This window comes from Haematobia irritans, chromosome 5 (assembly GCF_050003625.1).
Source record: "Haematobia irritans isolate KBUSLIRL chromosome 5, ASM5000362v1, whole genome shotgun sequence".
NCBI lineage: Eukaryota > Metazoa > Arthropoda > Insecta > Diptera > Muscidae > Haematobia > Haematobia irritans.
In genome coordinates, this window is record NC_134401.1 from 112,946,856 (window position 1) to 112,969,680 (window position 22,825).

General features: G+C 29.5%; 1 protein-coding gene across 1 annotated transcript; it reads right to left on the reverse strand.

Annotated features, from left to right (window-relative positions):
- Nucleotides 1–6,183: 6,183 nt before the first annotated feature.
- LOC142240238 (uncharacterized) lies at nt 6,184–12,935 on the reverse strand. The gene is made up of 3 exons (XM_075311931.1): nt 11,300–12,935; nt 6,382–6,493; nt 6,184–6,321 (listed from the first exon to the last, which is right to left on the reverse strand). The coding sequence occupies exons 1-2, from the start codon at nt 12,876–12,878 to the stop codon at nt 6,387–6,389; spliced, it is 1,686 nt and encodes a 561-aa protein (XP_075168046.1). The 5' UTR covers nt 12,879–12,935; the 3' UTR covers nt 6,184–6,321; nt 6,382–6,386.
- Between the last annotated feature and the right edge of the window lie 9,890 nt (nt 12,936–22,825).

The window sequence follows — 22,825 nt, forward strand, 5'->3', positions numbered from 1 at the left end:
AATTCAGATTTACACTCATTTGACCACAGAGGACAAAATTCTACTCCGATTTACATGAAATTTTGCATAAGGAGTAGAACTTTCCTAATAACTATACTTGTCAAGGTTGGTTGAAATCAGTTCAGTTTCGGATATAGCCCCCATGTATACCCAAATGACCATAGGGGCCAACGTTTTAATCCAATTTTCTTGAAATTTGGCACAGTGAGTAGAATAGACATTGTAGCCATTCAAGTCAAAGTTGGTTGAAATTAGTTCAGATTCAGATATAGCTCCCATATATCTCTCGACCGATTTTCACACATATGACCAGGGATTCGGAGCGGTCCATTTTTTGCTCCGCTACTTTATAGATAAAACTATTTATTTATTTACTTATTTATAATCATAAAAATTATGAAAATAAACCAAAATATAAGTTTTAACATAAGTTTTGCGACCTGTTACAGAAAATTACATTCCACACACTGAAAAAAATATTTTCAGAGGACAAAGATTTAGGAATGCGCATTTCTCTCATATAAAGTTTTTTCTTGTTCAAAAGACAAAGAAAAAAATGCTCAATGAAGTCGTTTTGTCCTTATAGTTAAGTGTTTCCACTTAAAATTTGGTATCCTAACATTAAAGAAATTTTCTTTTTGTCTTCATGGAAGAATATATATGGGGAATTTGTTCCAATCTAAACCGATTTTGACCAAATTTGCTATACAATAATATTGTACACTCAATGCACAATTTCAAAATATTTGGAGTGAATCTTTGGTATCCGTGGTTATATGAATTTATATCGAGCTATATATAAATCTGAACCAATGTCAACAAAATTTGACATGCATAATAGGAACATTAGTTGTACTCCCGGCACAAAGCCTAATGTAAATCGGAGTACAACCACGTTCTTTGTGGTCATATGGGTGTAAATCGGGCGATATATATGGGAGCTGTATCTAAATCTGAACGATTTCAAGCAGACTTGGCACACTTTACGATAGTGTCAATTGAACTCCCTGTGCAAAATTTAATCATCAGAAACTCTGGTTTCCGGGGCCATATAGGTGGATATGGGGCAAAAGATATATATTGGAACTATATTTGAATTGGAACCTCTTTATGCAATATGTATACCATAGCAAACGAAATAAAAAGAAAATATCATAGCATTCCATTAAAATTTATATTTGTTTTTGCGAGTGGAGCGGTTTTTCTTTTGCAAAACGCTCCGTTCCGGCCAAAGAGGGTTTTCTCCGCTCGCTCCACTCCGTTCCGAATCCCTGCATATGCCAATACAGGCCAAAGTCAGTACATGTGATATTGTATCTATACAATTTAAAATCACATGACCACATTAGATCTACTCTGACTTATGTGAAATTTTGCACGGGGAGTAAAATTGATATTCTAGCAATGCTTGTTAAAGTTGGTTTATATCAGTATAGATTTAGATATAGCTCCCATATATACGTGACATTTTGCAGAGTGGTTGAAAACGGCCTGATTTGCATTCATATGAGCACAAAGGCCAACCAAAGGAGAAAAGGCTACTCTTGAAATTCTTTTAAATATTGCACAGAGAGTGTAATTAACTTTTTAGCGATGTGTCCCACATTTGGTCAAAATCGGTTCAGATTTGAATATAGCCTCTATAAATATATAGGAGTGCTTGATGGGGAAATATGGCTGGAATTATCACATTTTTCCACCGAAATGAACGAGATTTTAGACCAGTACATTTGATATTGTACAAAGAAGATAGATTTAACATTCTATTTAAATGAACCTATTTTTATTTGTAGTGTTTTCCAAATATTGGCAGAATACCCATATTTCCCTGGTCAAAAAATTTCTTTCGAAAAATTGTATTTATTTTCTTCTTCTATATTTAACTACTCATTTGGGTTTGATACCATACTGGAGTCCGCAGGCGATCATAAATGAAAACCTTGACGCCGTAACAGAACAAATTTTCATGTAAATCTATGGCAACCCTGGCGGAAGAAAAATAATTTTCAAAATCTAAAATTTAATACAAAATGATCAAAATTCACCGTATTAATTAAATAGAAATGTTGTAGAAAGATGGCGGTTTAAAACAAACCGAAAAAAGGAAAATTTTTGTAAATGTACCGAAAATATCACAGTCCCTGAAACATGCGGAAAATAGCAGAAAATATCGGGGACTGTCCCCGAAACATCGAAATGTACCCAAAATATGCGATATACGGAACAAATGTACCGAAAACATGCGGAAGGCATACATATATATATATATATATATATATATATATATATATATATATATATATATATATATATATATATATATATATATATATATATATATATATATATATATATATATATATATATATATATATATATATATATATATATATATATATATATATATATATATATATATATATATATATATATATATATATATATATATATAATTGAATTTATGTTTGTTTATTTGTTTGTTTGTATGTTCCGAGTTGGCTCCGAAACGGCTGAACCGATTTACTTGAAACTTTCAGAGATCGTAGGGGGCGTTCATGTGGTGAAAATTTTTTGACACCTGGTCGCGGAGGGGGACCTCCCCTTCGTCAGACATTTAGAAAATTGGACCAAAGTTGACCGATTTGAAATTTTCTTGAAATTTTCATTGAAGATTGGGGTTGGCATCTAGACAAAGATCCGCTACTTTTTATTTCGATATTTGTGGGCGGAGGGGGGCCTCCCCCCAGATTTACAGAGAACATGTGGTGAGGTTATGGAATTAATATGGGGTACCCGATGATTTCATATGTGGATGGGGAGGGGGACCTCCCCCTTGCCCTACTTTTTAAAACTTGGAACAAAACTATGCGATTTGCTTGAAATTTTCATGGAATGTTGGGGTTGGCATCTAGACAAAAATCCGCTACATTATTTTTCGATATTTGGTCGGGGAGGGGGACCACCCTTTGCCCGAATTTTTTGTTTGAAAGTACAAGCAAAACTAAATTCCCCCGACTGAAATTTACGGATAAAAAGGGTTATGAAATTTATATCAGGTTCTCGATTTTTTAATAAATATAAAAGGGCATAGGGAGACATCCGCTTCTCTTAAGTACATACAGAGAAACAATTAAACTTTTACCGAGTTACTTGAAATTTACAGAGGACTGGGGAGAGGTTACGATATTAATAGTTGATACCTGATTTTGTGATATTTGGACGGAAGAGAGGCCGCCCTTTTAGTCTTATAATTTGCTTGACATTTTCTGGGACGTTTACAAAAGATACGTGTGTAAGATAGTGATGTAACTTTTCGATATTTAGTCGGGGAGGAGGTCCTCCTCAAAAACTGCAAAAAAACAACAATTCTTAAGTTTTCTTGAAATTTACATAGGCAGTGGGGGAAGGTTATGAACGAAGAGGCAACCTTCCTTGCCCCACACTTGAAGGAAAGTTTCAAGAATTTTCAGGGAAGGTTAGGGGTGCTATTCACTACGGTGTTTGTCGATATTGTATCGGGGAAAGTGACGTCCCTTTAAAACAATAGAGCAAAATTTAAACATCGCCGATCTACTTGAAATTTACAGGGAACGTGGGAGGAGGTGATTAAATTTATACATGATTTTTAAATTAGTATATGATTTTTCGATATCTGGTTGGGGAAGGGGAAAATTGAAATAAACTTTGTCGATTTACTTCGATAGAATTTATAGGGACCATTGAGTAGTTGCGAAATTAATATAGGTGCGAAGCTGGGGGGAGGGTTCCCTTTTGTCCGTTTTTTTTTCTTAAATTGAAAGAAGAGGGTTGTCCGTAAATGGGAACTCGGTACATAATTTTATGATTTTTGCACAGGCTTCTGCCAGACTTTTTTTCTTTTTTTACATGGGAGCCACCGTGGTGCAATGGTTAGCATGCCCGCCTTGCATACACAAGGTCGTGGGTTCGATTCCTGCTTCGACCGAACACCAAAAAACGTTTTTCAGCGGTGGATTATCCCACCTCAGTAATGCTGGTGACATTTCTGAGGGTTTCAAAGCTTCTCTAAGTGGTTTCACTGCAATGTGGAACGCCGTTCGGACTCGGCTATAAAAAGGAGGTCCCTTGTCATTGAGCTTAACATGGAATCGGGCAGCACTCAGTGATAAGAGAGAAGTTCACCAATGTGGTATCACAATGGACTGAATAGTCTAAGTGAGCCTGATACATCGGGCTGCCACCTAACCTAACCTACATGAAATTGGCAGCCAACGTAGAGCGTGCATAATTTTCCAACATTTTAGCAAATGTTAATGTGGTAAAATTTTTTACTATTTTTGCTTTTTCCGATTTATTGGATGGGAAACAGTAATTATTTGTATGTTATTATAATATAGTGCTTAATTTTCAGATATGTTGAGGAGAAGGATACCTTTCCTTGACAAACCACACTTAAAATTCACAAGAAATATAGAAGAAGGTACACCCTCTCCCGCCGTATTTGTACCTATAAAAGAAAAATCAAGTAGTCCGATTTGTTTAAAATAATTCAAATCTATCCGAATTTGTTTTCAACACGAAGGATATAGTTGACTAAGTTAACGCAAAATATTCCTCCAAATATGCTTCGGAAGGCGCAGCGAAGCGGGCCGGGTTACGCTAGTTATCTATAGAAATAAAATTTTCAGAAAAAATTCTATGGAAATAAAATTTAAGAAAATTATCTATGGAAATTAAATTTTGAGAAAATAGAAATGAAATTTTGAGAAAATTTTCATTTCTATCATTCCTAAACAGTTTTGACAAGACTTTCTATAGAAATAAAATTTAAATTTTTGAAAAAACTTTCTATAGAAATATAATTTTGAGAAAATTTTCTATAAAAATAAAGTTTTGAGAAAAAATTCTATGGAAATAAAATTTTTGAGAAAAATGTCTTTAGAAATAAAATTTTGACAAATTATCTATAGAAATAAAATTTTGAGACAATTATCTATAGAAATAAAATTTTCAGAAAAATTTCTATGGAAATAAAATTTAAGAAATTGTCTACAGAAATGAAATTTTGAGCAAATAGAAATGAAATTGTGAGAAAATTTTCATTTCTAACAATTTTGACAAGATTTTCTATAGAAATAAAATTGTGACAAGATTATCTATAGAAATAAAATTTTTACAAAAGTTTCCATAGAAATAAAATTTTGACAAATTGTTCTATAGATATAAAATTTTAAGAAAATTTTCTATAGAAATACAATTTTGACAAAATTCTCTATAGAAATAAAATTTTGACAAAATTTTCTATAGAAATAAAATTGTGACAAAATTTTCCATAGAAATAAAATTGTGACAAAATTTTCTATAGAAATAAAATTTTGAGAAAAATTTCTATAGAAATGAAATTTTAAGAAAATTTTCTATAGAAATAAAATGTTGAGAAAATTTTCAATAGAAATAAAATTTTGACAACATTTTCTATAGAAATGAAATTTTAAGAAAATTTTCCATAGAAATTAATTTTGAGAAGAATTTCTATAGAAATAAAATTCTGACAAAATTTTCTAAGAAATAATATTTTGACATATTTTAAAATTATTGACAAAGTTTTCCATTTTTTCGATAAATTTTTAACAACATTTTATAGCAAGTCAAATTTGGACATCGGTCTATATGGGACCTATAACAAAACAAGGACCGATTCACACAATATTTAGAATATACATTTTAGGACCTAAAATACCTCTAGATATTGAATGTCAGGCAAATCGGACAAAAATTTGGGTGTCGAGACGCATACGAAGTCTAATCGGGAGATCGGTCTGAAACATGGACCGACCCATACCATATTCGGCACATTTTTCATGGACCTAAAATGTCTCTGGATTTGCTATTTCAGATAAATACAAATTGCGGTGTCTAGATGCTCATGATCGCATATCGAGAAATCGGTTTATATGGAGGCTATATCGTCTTAGCATTTCTCACTAATCAAGAATATAAATACTTCATAACTAAAATCTACAACTTTTAAAGTTAAATCATCTATTGAAATTTCTATTGCCTTTTTTTCATAGAGTAGAATACACAAACGTTGGCTCGAAGTACTAAATATTAAATTTACAAAGACAAATTGCCTCGTCCAAAGTTCCCAATACTTAGATTGAAGAAAACTTTTAATGAGTTTTTATAATAGAAAGAAAAAAATGTTTTTAATTTTCTTTTATTTTGTCTTTTTACGAAACTTTACATTTTGGAGATTCTTTATCATCCGGGGATGGTCATATGTTATGATTATTTTGTTTTTAATGAAGCAATTAAGCACACAATGAGTGGAAGACTAGTCTATGGAATAAACAAAAAAATCATTAAAACATTAAGATTTTCATAAAATTCTTGACAAACCTTTATTAGTTTCTTTGTAAAATTATTTCATTTTGTGGAGATTCAAAACTATCCCATACCTCAATACAATGTTGAGTTGCCTTATCAAAATTTCTTCTTAAATCAGAGCAATCTGTAATGAATATGTAAGAGAAATAAAATTATTAATGATAACAAAAAAATGTTCTAACATAAGGACGTAACAAATAATTATAATCGAAAGAAAAAATTAAAATTTTTAAAGATGTCGAATTCATATAAAATTTTGTCAAAATTTTATTTCTATAGAAATTTTTTTCAAAATTTTATTTCTATAGAAAATTTTGTCAAAATTTTATTGCTATGGAAAATTTTGTCAAAATTTTATTTCCATTGAAAATCCAGTCAAAATTACATTTCTATAGAAAATTTTGTTAAAATTTTATTTCTATAGAAAATTTACTCCAAATTTTATTCTTATAGAAAATTTTGTCAATATTTTATTTCTATAGAAAACTTTGTTAAAATTTTATTTCTATAGAAATTTTTTTCAAAATTTTATTTCTATAGAAAATTTTGTCAAAATTTTATTTCTATGGAAAATTTTGTCAAAAATTTTTTTCCATGTCAAAATTTTGTTAACATTTTATTTCTATAGAAAATTTTGTCAACATTTTATTTCTATAGAAAATTTTGTTAAAATGTTATTTCTATACAAAATTTTGAATAAAAAAAATATTTATATAAAAAAATTTGTCAACATTTTATTTCTATTAAAATTTTTTTCCAAATTTATTTCTATAGAAAATTTTCTCAAAATCTTATTTCTATGGAAAATTTTGTCAAAATTTTATTCTATGGAAAATTTTCTTTCTGTGTCGAAATTTTGATAACATTTTATTTCTATAGAAAATTTTGTCAACATTTTTTTTACAGACAATTTTATTTCTATAGCAAATTTTGTTAAAATATTATTTATATAGAAACTCCTCTGAAAATTTTACTTATATAGAAATTTTTGAAAACAAATATTTCTATAAATAAATTTGTCAAAGTTGTATTTCTATTAAAATTTTTTTCAAAATTTTATTTCTATAGAAAATTTTATCAAAATTTTTTTCTTTAAAAATGTTTGTCAAAATTTTATTTATTTTATTTATTTCTATAAAAAAACTTTGTCAGTGTTTTATTTTTTATAGGCAATTTTGTCAAAATTTTATTGCTATAAAAATTTTGTCAAAATTTTATTTCTATAAAAAATTTCCCAAAATTTTATTTCTATAAAAAATTTCCCAAAATTTTATTTTTATAGAAAATTTTGTCAATTTGCTTTTTTTCCAAAATGTTTTCAAAGTTTTATTTCTTTAGAAAATTTGTTCAAAATTTTAGTTCTATAGAAAATTTTAATTCTATAGTAAATTTTATCAAAATTTGAAAATTTTGTCAAAATATCATTTCTATAGAAACTTTTGTCGAAATTTCTCAAAATTTTTCTCAAAATTTTATTCGTATGGAAAATTTTCTCAAAATTTTATTTCTATAGAAAATGCTGTCAATATTTTATTTCTATAGAAAATTTTGGCAAAATTTTATTTCTATACAAAATTTTGTCAAAATTTTATTTTATTTTGTCAAAATTTTTTTGTTCTATAGACAATTTTGTCAATATTTTATCTCTATCGAAAATTTTGTCAAAATTTTATTTCCATGATGAATTTTAACAAAATTTTATTCTAAAGAAATTTTTATCAAAATTTTATTCCTATAGAAAGTTTTCTCAAAATTTTATTTGTATGGAAAATTTTCCCAAAATTTTATTTCTATAGAAAATGTTGTCAATATTTTATTTCTATAGAAAATTTTGTCAATTTTTTTTTTCTATAGAAAATTTTGTCAAACTTTTATTTCTATACAAAATTTTGTCAAAATTTTATTTCTATAGAAAATTGTCAAAATTTTATTTCTATAGAAAATTGTCAAAATTTTATTTCTATAGAAAATTTTGTAATAATTTTTTCGTTCTATAGACAATTTTGTCAATATTTTATTTCTATAGAAAAGTTTGTCAAAAATTTTTTTCTATACAAAATTTTGTCAAAATTTTATTTCTATAGAAAGTTTTATAAAAAATTTTTTTGTTCTATAGACAATTTTGTCAAAACTTTAATTCTATAGAAAAATTTCTCAAAATTTTATTTCTATAGAAAATGTTGTCCAAATTATTTTTCTATAGACAATTTTGTCACAATTTTATTCCTATATAGAATTTGGTCAAAATATCATTTCTATAGAAACTTTTGTCAAAATTGTATCTCTATCAAAAATTTTGTCAAATTTTTTTTCCATAAAGAATTTTAACAAAATTTTATTCTAAAGAAATTTTTATCAAAATTTTATTCCTATAGAAAGTTTTTTTTATTTTTATTTGTATTTTTTTTTTATTTGTATGGAAAATTTTCCCAAAATTTTGGGAAAATTTTATTTCTATAGCAAATGTTGTCAATTTTTTTTTCTATAGAAAATTTTGTCAAAATTTTATTTCTATAAAAAATTTTGTCAAAATTTTATTTCTATAGAAAATTTTGTAAAAATTTTATTTCTATACAAAATTTTGTCAAAATTTTATTTCTGTAGAAAAATTTGTAAAAATGTCTTTGTTCTATAGACAATTTTGTCACAACTTTATTTCTATAGAAAAATCTGTCACAACTTTATTTTTATAGAAAAATTTGTCAACATTTTATTTCTATAGAAAATTTTGTGAAAATTTTATTTATATAGACAATTTTGTCACAACTTTATTTCTATAGAAAAATTTGTCACAATTTTATTTTTATAGAAAAATTTGTCAAAATTTTATTTCTATAGAAAATTTTTTCAAAATTTTTGTTTCTATAGAAAATTTTTTCAAAATTTTTGATTCTATAGAAAATTTTGTCAAAATTTTATTTCTATAGAAAATTTTGTCAAAATTTTATTTCTATAGAAAATTGTCAAAATTTTATTTCTATAGAAAATCTTGTAAACATTTTTTTGTTCTATAGACAATTTTGTCACAACTTTATTTCTATAGAAAAATTTGTCAAAAATTTATTTCTATATAAAATTTTGTCAAAATTTTATTTCTATAGACAATTTTGTCACAATTTTATTTCTATATAGAATTTGGTCAAAATATCATTTCTATAGAAACTTTTGTCAAAATTGTATCTCTATCGAAAATTTTGTCAAAATTTTATTTCTATAAAAAATATTAACAAAATTTTATTCTAAAGAAATTTTTATCAAAATTTTATTTCAATAGAAAGTTTTCACAAAATTTTATTTGTGTGGAAAATTTTCCCAAAATTTTATTTCTATAGAAAATTTTGCCAAAATTTTATTTCTATAGAAAATTTTGTCAATATTTTATTTCTATAAAATTTTGTCAAAATTTTATTTCTATAGAAAATTGTCAAAATTTTATTTCTATAGAAAATGTTTTCAAAATTTTTTTTCTATAGACAATTTTGTCAATATTTTATTTCTATGGAAAATTTTCTCAAAGTTTTATTTCTATAGAAAAAGGTTTCAAAATTTTATTTCTATAGAAAATTTTCTCAAAATTTTATTTCTATAGAAAATTTTGTCAAAATTTTATTTCTATAGAAAATTTTGTCAAAATTTTATTTCTGTAGAAAATTGTCAAAATTTTATTTCTATAGGAAATTTTCTCAAAATGTTATTTCTATAGAAAATTTTGTCAACATTTTTTTTATATAGAAAATTTTGTTAAAATTTTATTCCTATAGAAAATTTTGTCAAAATTTTATTTCTATAGAAAATGTTGTCAAAATTTTATTTTTATAGAAAATTTTTTCAAAATGTTATTTCTATAGAAAAATTTTATTTCTTTAGCAACTGTTGTCAAAATTTTATTTCTATAGAAAATTTTGTCAAAATTTTTTTTCTATAGAAAATTTTGTCAAAATTTTATTTTTATAGAAAATTTTGTCACAATTTTATTTCTATAGAAAATTTTGTCACAATTTTATTTCTATAGAAAATTTTGTCAAAACTTTATTTCTATAGAAAATTTTGTCAAAATTTTATTTCTATAGAAAATTTTGTCAATTTTTTTTCTGTAGACAATTTTGTCACAATTTTAGTTCTACAGAAAATTTTGTAATTTTTTTTTTTCAATAAACAATTTTGTCACAATTTTGTTTCTATAGAAAATTTTGTCAAAGATTTTTTTTCTATAGACTAATTTTATTTCTATAGAAAAATTTTTCAAAATGTTATTTCTATAGAAAATTTTGTTAAAATTTTATTTCTATAGAAAATTTTATTTCTATTGGAAATTTTGTCACAATTTTATTTCTATAGAAAATTTTGTCACAATTTTATTTCTATAGAATATTTTGTCAAAATTTTATTTCTATAGAAAATGTTGTCAAAATTTTAGTTTTATAGAAAATTTTTTCAAAATTTTATTTCTATAGAAAAATTTTATTTCTATAGAAAATTGTGTCAAAATTTTATTTCTATAGAAAATTTTGTCAAAATGTTATTTCTATAGAAAATTGTCAAAATTTTATTTCTATAGAAAATTTTGTCAATTTTTTTTTCTATAGACAATTTTGTTACAATTTTAGTTCTACAGAAAATTTTGTAAATTTTTTTTCAATAAACAATTTTGTCACAATTTTATTTCTATAGAAAAATTTTTCAAAATATTATTTCTATAGAAAATTTTGTCAAAATTTAATTTCTATAGAAAATTTTGTCAAAATTGTATTTCTATAGAAAAATTTGTCTAAATTTTATTTCTATGGAAAATGTTGTAAAAACTTTATTTCTATAGAAAATTTTGTCAAAATTTAATTTCTATAGAAAATTTTCTCAACATTTTTATTTCTATTGGGCTATTTTATTCGGTTTAGCCAAACTTTCTGCAATATTTATTCAGATTACTTACCTATGGTAAAACCCAAGTACTGTATAGTCCTAAGCATTATTGGAAATTTCTCATGATTAAATAAAATCTTCAATTTGTCTATGGCACAAGAACTTTCAACGTAGAAAATCAATTTCATTTGAGAATTTTTCGAAAATAAATCTAAGAAAAAATCCAAACCATGCACCAAAAGATTTTCTACTTTCAATGTAGTGACACTTGTGAGGAATCCCGCAAATGGGGCTTTTGAAGAAAAATTCCAATTGCAAATTAAATGCAAATTTTCTAAAGTTGTTATCCTTAAGAGATCAGCAATTAAATTCCAATTACATTTAGGAATCCACATTTTTAAAGTATGTAAGCATTTTAGATTACTCAAGACCCTGGCATTTACATAACACCGCGGTTGTAAATGAAGGATCTTTAAATTCTTGCAGGAAGCCAAAGGTATATGCGACACTTCCTCTATGTCAATTTGTGGAGATCTTGGTGAAAAATAGGCTCGAAATTGTTGACCATATAACGACCAACGTAGAGGTCGATCGTCTAGGGTATCAATGGTTAAGGATTGTAGTTGGAGGGACATTGGAAAGTCCTCAAAGGGTCCTTGATAGCTGGTGAAACAGGATGTGAATGTGTGAATTTGATTGGGACCCCTGAGAATTTGTCTTAAATTCTTTTGGCTTAAGCCTTTACAAGAGTGAAGGGATATTTCTTGTAGCGTGGGAGGTATGACAAAATCTTCTATTTCAGAGAATTTTATTTGCTTTAAATGGAGTTTTTGTAGATTTTTACATATATCAGCCAGGAGTTGAAGATTTTCATGTGTAAATTCATAAGAGGAAATTTTTATTTCTAATATTAAAAGATTTGCGGCAATTTCGAAAAACGTTGAAGAATTGCTAAACCAATGTGGGGCATCAAAAGGTGTGGTTAATTTAAGAACTTTCAAAGATCCATCGTTGGTTAATTTAATATCCTCCAGAGGTGTCTTGCAAGAAAGCAATTCCAAGACTTGTAATCTCAAATTTAATACGATTTTATAAAATTGCTCAAATCGAATTTCTGGACAATATCGAAAGTGGATACTCAATCGTTTTAGGGATTTTATACTAATGAGGCTGGGTAAAATTTCTTCCAAGCTATAGTCATTGGTTAAATGGCAATTTCTTATCTGGAGATTTTGTAAAGCTGGCAAATGATCACGAAACTTTTTCAATATTGGCACTATGCAATAATTCGCCAGGCAACAATGCAAACTGATTACATTTCGAAATGGTTGAATATCCTGAGCAGCGGTTAGAGTTACGCTTTCAACATCTGAGGCATAGAGAGCTATAAAGAGCCTATAGGCATCCTGACTTAAATGTATCCGATTCAAATCCGTTCCATTGGCTACCACATAATTGCCATTGCCCGATTCATCTGGATAAATTTTCAATTCTCTATATTCCATACGCCATATGAAACGTTTGAATACCGTCCTCAAATCCTCATTGACCGAGGCCAATCTTAAACAATCTTCAAATTCTAAAAATCTATAAAATTCTATTGCAACATCACAATTTCTTGATAGCATCTCAAAGTTGAGTAAATTCATATTGGATCTTTTCGTTGATTGTTTTTTTTCGCGACGTTTTCTATGCTTTTTCAACAGTTCTCGGCTCGAATACTTCGCAACGAATACTGAATCAACGTCATTTCGAATCCAGATATTTTGGTAGACAATTCACGTAAATGAATTGCTTCACAGTTAATTGAGAATGACTAAAAATATTCTCATATTTTTTTTTTTTGATTCACAAATGAATGCAGTTCATCGACCAGAGTGAAATTTTATTTCAATAAAAAATTGTCTGTGTTGTGGCGAAATGAAATTTCGTATATTTTGCTAAAGAGTTGCATTTGCTTCCTATGTTGAGAAGTGCGAAGTATTTACAGTGAGCTTACTCACACCACGACACCCCTTACTGATTTGTGTATTTCGATATCATTGAACTCCACTGTAAGCAATTGGCGATTGGGGGTGTTACAAATAAGAAATTTGTGACCATACACAGAGAAAAAGTTGATTAAATTTACAACTTGGAATCAAACGAGTGGAGCGTATTACAAAATACCCTATAAAAACCCCATATTCTGGTAGATTTAGTCGCCAACTTTAAAAGAACTGAGAACTTTGTAAAAAAAAATATTAGACAAAATTTTCCAATTGAACTTTTAAAAATATATCCAATTAAACAATTTAAATAATACAAAAATTATCAAATAATAATTAAAACCAAAAATCAATTATTATTGATTTTTTATAATTTAATTGATTCTATTAATTTTCAAAATTAAAGCAAAAATTTAATTTTTAAAAATAATTTTAAAAAATTACTAACTAAACTACTACTTTTGACAAAAAATTGTTGGTTCCAGAAAATTAATATAAAATATTATTTTTTGGTGCTAACAACACACAAAAAAATATTTTTTGTGTTCACGAAATTAATTGATCCAATTAATTTTTAATTGAAATGTCTTCAATCACCGAAATTATAGTATCAATTAAAAACATAGTTAAAAGTCAATAAAAAAACAAGTATATACGGCCGTAAGTTCGGCCAGGCCGAAGCTTATGTACCCTCCATCATGGATTGCGTAGAAACTTCTTCTAAACACTGCCATCCACAATCGAATTACTTAAGTTGCGGTAACGCTTGCCGATGGCAAGGTATCCTAAAACCTCCTAACACCATCTTCTAAATTGTATGTAAGTCCATACGTGGTATATATTAATTCAAAAAAAAAAAAACGATCCAATACGTATATAATTCAGTTTGACAAAGTAGACATAAAATTTTTACAAAATTTTCTAACGAAATAAAATTTTAACAAAATTTTCTATAGAAATAAACTTTTGACAAAATTTTTTATAGAAATAAAATCTTGGTAGATTATTTGTGGCTCGAGTGGCAACCATGATTATGAACCGAATAAAATTTGAATAAAATTTTCTATAGAAATAAAATTTTGACAAAATTTTCTATAGAAATAAAATTTCGAAAATGATAAAAATTTTATTATGAACCGAATAAAATTTTAACAAAATTTTCTCTAGAAATAAAATTTTGACAAAATTTTCTATAGAAATAAAATTTTGACAAAATTTTCTATAGAAATAAAATTGTGGTAGATTATTTTTGGTTCTAGTGGCAACCATGATTATGAACCGATATGGACCAATTTTTGTGTGATTGGACCAATTTTGGTATGGTTGTTAGCGACCATATACTAACACCACGTTCCTAATTTGAACCGGATCGGATGAATTTTGCTCCTCCAAGAGGCTCCGGAGGTCAAATCTGGGGATCGGTTTATATGGGGGCTATATATAATTATGAACCGATGTGGACCAATTTTTGCATGGTTGTTAGAGACCATATACCAACATCATGTACCAAATTTCAGCCGGATCGGATGAAATTTTCTTCTCTTTGAGGCTCCGCAAGCCAAATCTGGGGATCGGTTTATATGGGGGCTATATATAATTATGGACCGATGTGGACCAATTTTTTCATGGTTGTTAGAGACAATATACCAACACCATGTACCAAATTTCAGCCAGATCGGATGAAATTTGCTTTTCTTTTAGGCTCCGCAAGCCAAATCTGGGGATCGGTTTATATGGGGGCTATATATAATTATGGACCGATGTGGACCAATTTTTGCATGGTAATTAGAGACCATATGCCAACACCATGTACCAAATTTCAGCCGGATCGGATGAAATTTGCTTCTGTTTTAGGCTCCGCAAGCCAAATCTGGGGATCGGTTTATATGGGGGCTATATATAATTATGGACCGATGTGGACCAATTTTTGCATGGTTGTTAGAGACCATATACCAACACCATGTACCAAATTTCAGCCGGATCGGATGAAATATGCTTCTGTTAGAGGCTCCACAAGCCAAATCTGAGGGTCCCTTTATATGGGGGCTATACGTAAAAGTGGACCGATATGGCCCATTTTCAATACCATCCGACCTACATCGATAACAACTACTTGTGCCAAGTTTCAAGTCGATAGCTTGTTTCGTTCGGAAGTTAGCGTGATTTCAACAGACGGACGGACGGACGGACGGACGGACATGCTTAGATCGACTCAGAATTTCACCACGACCCAGAATATATATACTTTATGGGGTCTTAGATCAATATTTCGATGTGTTACAAACGGAATGACAAAGTTAATATACCCCCATCCTATGATGGAGGGTATAACAAGTATATACGACCGTAAGTTCGGCCAGGCCGAAGCTTATGTACCCTCCACCATGGACATGGACAGTCTTCAGTAGAAACTTCTACTGAAGACTGTCATCCACAATCGAATTACTTGGGTTGCGGTAACACTTGCCGATGGCAAGGTATCTTAAAACTTCCTAACACCGTCTTCTAAATTGCAAAGTAGTCCATACGTGGTATATATAAAAAGGGCCGATTAAATACGTATATAATTAACTTTGACAACATTTTTTAGATAGAAATAGAAATAAAATTTTGGCAACATTTTCTATATGTTAGAAGTAAAATTTTGACAAAATTTTGTATAGAAATAAAATTTTGACAAAATTTTCTATAAAAATAAAAGTTTGACAAAATTTTCTATAGAAATAAAATTTTGACAAAATTTTCTATAAAAATAAAATTTTGACAAAATTTTGACAAAATTTTCTATAGAAATAAAATTTTGACAAAATTTTCTTTAGAAATAAAATTTTGACAAAATTTTCTATAGAAATAAAATTTTGATAAAATTTTCTATAGAAATAAATTTTTGACAAAATTTTCTATAGAAATAAAATTTTGTTGTTGTTTTTATTGCAGCTTAAAACCATACATTGACTAAACTACAAGTGTAGCTTAACCAACAGAGGAAAAGAATATTTGTCAAATTTATTTGGGCAAAGCCCTATAGACTGCAAGATGGTTGGATGGACGCACGTTTCGGAATTACCACATTCCTCATCAGCATCCTCTACTTGCATCAAAACTATCAATCAATTATCAGAATAAATTCAGCCAGTTCATTAAACCCAACAATGAACCACACTTGAGCCTCCCGAAAAAAGGTTTTGTATGATAGCCGGTTTATGCCCAAATAAATTCAAAACAAACATATCTCTTTTCCTATGCCACTGTCAAATCATCGATTTGAATTCAGTTGGCTGGGTTTTGAATTTATTTCGGCATAAGCCGGCTATCATACAAAACCTTTTTTCGGGAGGTTCAAGTGTGGTTCATTGTTGGGTTTAATGAACCGCCTGAATTTATTCTGATAGTTTTGCTGCAAGTAGAGGATGCTGATGAGGAATGTGGTAATTCCGAAACGTGCGTCCATCCAACCATCTTGCAGTCTATAGGGCTTTGCCCAAATAAATTTGACAAACATTCTTTTCCTCTGTTGGTTAAGCTACATTTGTAGTTTAGTCAATGAATGGTTTTAAGCTGCAATAAAAACAACAACAATGCTTAAAGAACAAAACCAACAATAACAAAACAAAAAGAAATAAAATTTTGACAAAATTTTCTATAGAAATAAAATTTTTGTAGATTTTTGGCTCGAGTGGCAACCATGATTATGAACCGATATGGTCCAATTTCTGTGTGATTGGGGATCGGCTATATATAACTATAGACCGATATGGACCAATTTTCGCATGGTTGTTATGGGCCATATACTAACACCATGTTCCAAAATTCAACCGGATCGGATGAATTTTGCTTCTCCAAGAGGCTCCGGAGATCAAATCTGGGGAATGGTTTATATGGGGGCTATATATAATTATGAACCGATATAGGCCAATTTTTGCATTGTTGTTAGAGACCATATAATAACACCACGTACCAAATTTCAACCGGATCAAATGAATTTTGCTCCTCCAAAAGGCTCCGGAGGAAAATCGTGGGGATCGGTTTATATGGGAGCTATATATAATTATGGACCGATATTTACCAATTTTTGCATGGTTGTTAGACACCATATACTAATACCATGTACCAAATTTCAGCTGTATCGGATGAAATTTGCTTCTCTTTGAGGCTCCGCAAGCCAAATCTGGGGATCGGTTTATATGGGGGCTATATATAATTATGAACCGATGTGGACCAATTTTTGCATGGTTCTTAGAGAGCATATACTAACACCATGTACCAAATTTCAGCCGGATCGGATGAAATTTGCTTCTCTTAGAGCAATCGCAAGCCACACTTGGGGGTCCGTTTATATGGGGGCTATACGTAAAAGTGGACCGATATGGACCAATTTTTGCATGGTTGTTAGAGACCATATACTAACACCATGTACCAAATTTCAGCCGGATCGGATGAAATTTGCTTCTCTTAGAGCCATCGCAAGCCAAATTTGGGGGTCCGTTTATATGGGGGCTATACGTAAAAGTGGACCGATATGACCCATTTGCAATACCATCCGACCTACATAAATAACAACTACGTGTGCCAAGTTTCAAGTCGATAGCCTGTTTCGTTCGGAAGTTAGCGTGATTTCAACAGACGGACGGCGGACAAGCCGACTCAGATCGACTCAGAATTTCACCACGACTCATAATATATATACTTTATGGGGTCTTAGAGCAATATTTCGATGTGTTACAAACGGAATGACAAAGTTAATATACCCCCATCCTATGGTGGAGGGTATAAAAAGGCCGATTAAATACGTATATAATTAAGTTTGACAAAATTTTTTAGATAGAAATAGAAATAAAATTTTGACAAAATTTTGTATAGAAATAAAATTTTGAAAAAATTTTCTATAGAAATAATATTTTGACAAAATTTTCTATAGAAATAAAATTTTGAAAAAATTTTCTATAGAAATAACATTTTGACAAAATTTTCTATAGAAATAAAATTGTGGTAAATTTTTGGCTTGAGTGGCAACCATAATTATGAACCGATATGGACCAATTTTTGTGTGATTGGGGATCGGCTATATATAACTACAGACCGATATGGACGAATTATCGCATGGTTGTTATAGGCCATATACTAACACCATGTTCCAAAATTCAACCGGGATCGGATGAATTTTGCTTCTCCAAGAGGCTCCGGAGATCAAATCTGGGGAATGGTTTATATGGGGGCTATATATAATTATGGACCGATTTGGACCAATTTTTGCATGGTTGTTAGAGACCATATAATAACACCACGTACCAAATTTCAACCGGATCGGATGAATTTTGCTCCTCCAAAAGGCTCCGGAGGACAAACGTGGGGATCGGTTTATATGGGGGCTATATATAATTATGGACCGATAAGGACCACTTCTTGCATGGTTGTTAGAGACCATATTCTAACACCACGTACCGAAATTCAACTGTATCGGATAAAATTTGCTTCTCTTAGAGGCTCCGCAAGCCAAATCTGGGGATCGGTTTATATGGGGACTATATATAATTATGGACCGATGTGGACCAATTTTTGCACAGTTTTTAGAGATCATATACTAGCACTATGTACCAAATTTCAGCCGGATCGGATAAAATTTGCTTCTCTTAGAGGCTCCTAAAGCCAAATCTGGGGTCGGTTTATATGGCGGCTATATATAATTATGGACCGATTTGGACCAATTTTTGCATGGTTGTGAGAGACCATATACAAACACCATGTACCAAATTTCAACCGGATCGGATAAAATTTGCTTCTCTTAGAGGCTCCGAAAGCCAAATCTGGGGTCGGTTTATATGGCGGCTATATATAATTATGGACCGATTTGGACCAATTTTTGCATGGTTGTGAGAGACCATATACAAACACCATGTACCAAATTTCAACCGGATCGGATGAATTTTGCTCCTCCAAGAGGCTACGCAAGCCAAAATTGAGCGTCGGTTTATATGGGGGCTATACGTAAAAGTGATCCGATATGGCCTATCCGACCTACATCAATAACAACTACTTGTGCCAAGTTTCAAGTCGATAGCTTGTTTCGTTCGGAAGTTAGCGTGATTTCAACAGACGGACGGACATGCTTAGATCGAATCAGAATTTCACCACGAAATTCCACAGCTTAATGAAATCTTACATTATTTAAGTATGTCTCAAATATGTTATGAACTAAACTATTATTTCTGCGATTGAAGACATTTCAATTAAAAAATAATTGGATCAATTAATTTCGTGATTGACGCTAAATTTAACTTATTTTTATTGCAAAAAATTATATGTTTGTACAAAAAAAAGTACAAACTTATAATTTTTTGCAATAAAAATAATTTAAATTTAGCGTTAGTTTAACTACGGATTTTTTCGGTGTACGGCCCACCATTGCATGTAAAAGTTCCTCTAAAAAAATCTCGCCGTAACGGATTACATGATAACATATAGAATACACAGATAAAATTTTTTTCTCATTCAGTCACAAAATTTTTCATCCAATTAATAAAAAAAAATTAAAACAATTAAATAATATATCAAAATAAAAGAAAATTAAAATATTGATAATATTATATTTTTTAATAAAAAAACCATATAGTTCTTAGTTTTTAAAATTAAATAAAAAACTAACAACTAATTTTTATAGTTTAAAAAATAAAAAAGTCCGTTTCTCATATTTTCAAAAAGTCGATAACTAGAAAATTCGAATATTCCAAATCTAAAAAAAATGAAAGTCGAATAGTTAACTTTTTCAAATTAACAAAAAATCAAATACTCGAAAAGTCGACTTTTTCAAATTTTCAAAAAGTGAAAAACTCAAATGACCAACATTTCCATTTCGAATTTGTTCTGATTAAAATACCCATTAACTCAAATTCGACTTGATCGTTAAAGTTTGATTTAAGTCTCTTTGACAAACATCAAAAGTCGATTAGTCGGTTTGACTCAATTTTCAAAAACTGTTAAATACGATTTAGGAGACAACAAAAAGTTAACTTTGACAATCTTTTTTTATATAAAAAGTCGATTAGTCCAAAAGTCGATATTTGCATCCTGATTCTGACAATTGGTTGATAGTTTTGCTGCAAGTAGAGGATGCTGAAGAGGAATGTGGTAATTCCGAAACAGCTTTACATCCAACCATCTTGCAGTTTATAGGGCTTTGTCCAATAGACTTGTAGTTTAGTCAATACATGGTTTTAAGCTGAAATCAAAAACAAAAATCTAAATTTTTTTATTCTGATTAAAATTCCTGGTTGAAATTGAGTTCAACTTGTGCTATAGAGTTCAATCAGTCAATTGTATTTACTATGTATTTAGCGATTAGTTAATTTGAATCGATTTTCAAAAAAAAAGTGAACATCGATACTAATCGACAAGATGAAAGGTCACATAGTCGACTTTTTCGACAAATTTTCAAAAATGCAAATTCTTGAAAAGTAAAATTCTTCAAATTTTCAAAAATTTTAAAACTCGCCAAGTCGACTATTCCAAATTTTGAAATAGTCGAAAAGGTTGGAAAAGGTCGAGTTTTTGATTCTGATTAAAATCCCTATTAACTCAAATTCGGATTTTCAACATGATCGTTAAAGTTCGATTGATCGAAATTAGTCTTTATAAAGAGTCCATTAATCGATTTTGACAAACATCAGAAGTCAATGTTTAAAAACTACAAAAGTCAATTTTGGAGATAGTATTTTCCAATTTTTTGGATAAAGTCGAAAACTTGAAAAGACGAACTATTTAGAATTTCCAAATTCTAAATAGTCGACAGGTCGAAAGACGATTTTTCTAAATTTTCAAAAATTTGAAAACTCTTCAAGTCGACTTTTCAAGTCAACTTATTCAAAGTTTTAAAAAGTCGAGTTTTCGTTTCAAATTAAACTCTGATCAAATCAAATTCGTGTTTTCAACTTGATCGTTAAAGTTCGATTGGTCGATTTTAATCTTTATAAAGAGCCTATTAATCGAATTTCACAAATATCGGAAATCGTTCATTAATCGATTTCACAACTATCAGAAATCGATGTTCAAAAACTGCAAAAGTCGATTAGTCAATTTTGGACATAACAAAAAGTTAACTTAGTCAACTCAAGTCAATTTTTTAATTTCACATTTAAAAACAAGTAAGGAAAGTCTAAAGTCGGGCGGGGCCGACTATATTATACCCTGCACCACTTTGTAGATTTAAATTTTCGATACCATATCACATCCGTCAAATGTGTTGGGTGCTATATATAAAGGTTTGGCCCAAATACATATATTTAAATATCACTCGATTTGGACAGAATTTGATAGACTTTTACAAAATCTATAGACTCAAAATTTAAGTTGGCTAATGCACTAGCGTGGAACACAATTTTAGTAAAAAAAAATATGGGAACCATTTAAATCTGAAGCAATTTTAAGGAAACTTCGCAAAACGTTATTTATGATTTATCGCTCGATATATATGTATTAGAATTTTAGAAAAATTAGAGTCATTTTTACAACTTTTCGACTAAGCAGTGGCGATTTAACAAAGAAAATGTTGGTATTTTGACCATTTTTGTCGAAATCAGAAAAAACGTATATATGGGAGCTATATCTAAATCTGAATCTATTTCAATCAAATTTGGCACACATGACTATATTACTAATTGTACTCCTAGTGCAAAATTTCAGCCAAATTGGGCCAAAACTCTGGCTTCTGGGGCCATATAAGTCCATATCGGGCGAAAAATATATATGGAAGCTATATCTAAATCTGAACCGATTTCAACCAAATTTGGCACGCATAGCTACAATGCTAATTCTACTCCCTGTGCAAAATTTCAACCAATTGGGCCAAAACTCTGGCTTCTGGGTCCATATAAGTGCATATCGGGCGAAAGATATATATGGGAGCTATATCTAAATCTGAATCGATTTCAACCAAATTTGGCACGCATAGCTACAATGCTAAATCTACTCCCTGTGCAAAATTTCAACCAAATTGGGCCAAAACTCTGGCTTTTAGGACCAGATTAGTCCATATCGGGCGAAAGATATATATGGGAGCTATATCTAAATCTGAACCGATTTCAATCAAATTTTGCACACTTGACTATACTACTAATTGTACTCCTAGTGCAAAATTTCAACCAAATTCGGCAAAAAATCTGGCTTCTGGGGCCATATAAGTCCATATCGGGCGAAAGATATATATGGGAGCTATATCTAAATCTGAACCGATTTCAATAAAATTTGGCACACTTGACTATACGACTAAGTATTATGTTTGTAAAAAATTTCAAGCAAATCGGTATAAAACTCTGGCTGCTGGGTACATATTAGTGTATATCGGGCGAAAGATATATATGGGAGCTATATCTAAATCTGAACCGATTTCTTCCAAAATCAATAGGGTTCTATTCTGACTCAAATTAGGAACATGTGAAGGCGATTGGACTTAAATTGCGACCTAGACTTTGATCACAAAAATGTGTTCACAGACAGACGGACGGACGAACAGACGGACATGGTTATATCGACTCAGGGACCCACCCTGAGCATTATTTCCAAAGACACCATGTGTCTATCTCGTCTCCTTCTGGGTGTTACAAACATATGCACTA

Excerpts from the sequence above, each read along its gene's own strand:
- LOC142240238 (XM_075311931.1), bottom strand. The coding sequence starts at position 12,878 with ATGAATTTACTCAACTTTGAGATGCTATCAAGAAATTGTGATGTTGCA. Across the intron at positions 6,494-11,299 it reads GTACTTGGGTTTTACCATAG|ATTGCTCTGATTTAAGAAGA; the intron begins GTAAGTAATCTG and ends TATTCATTACAG.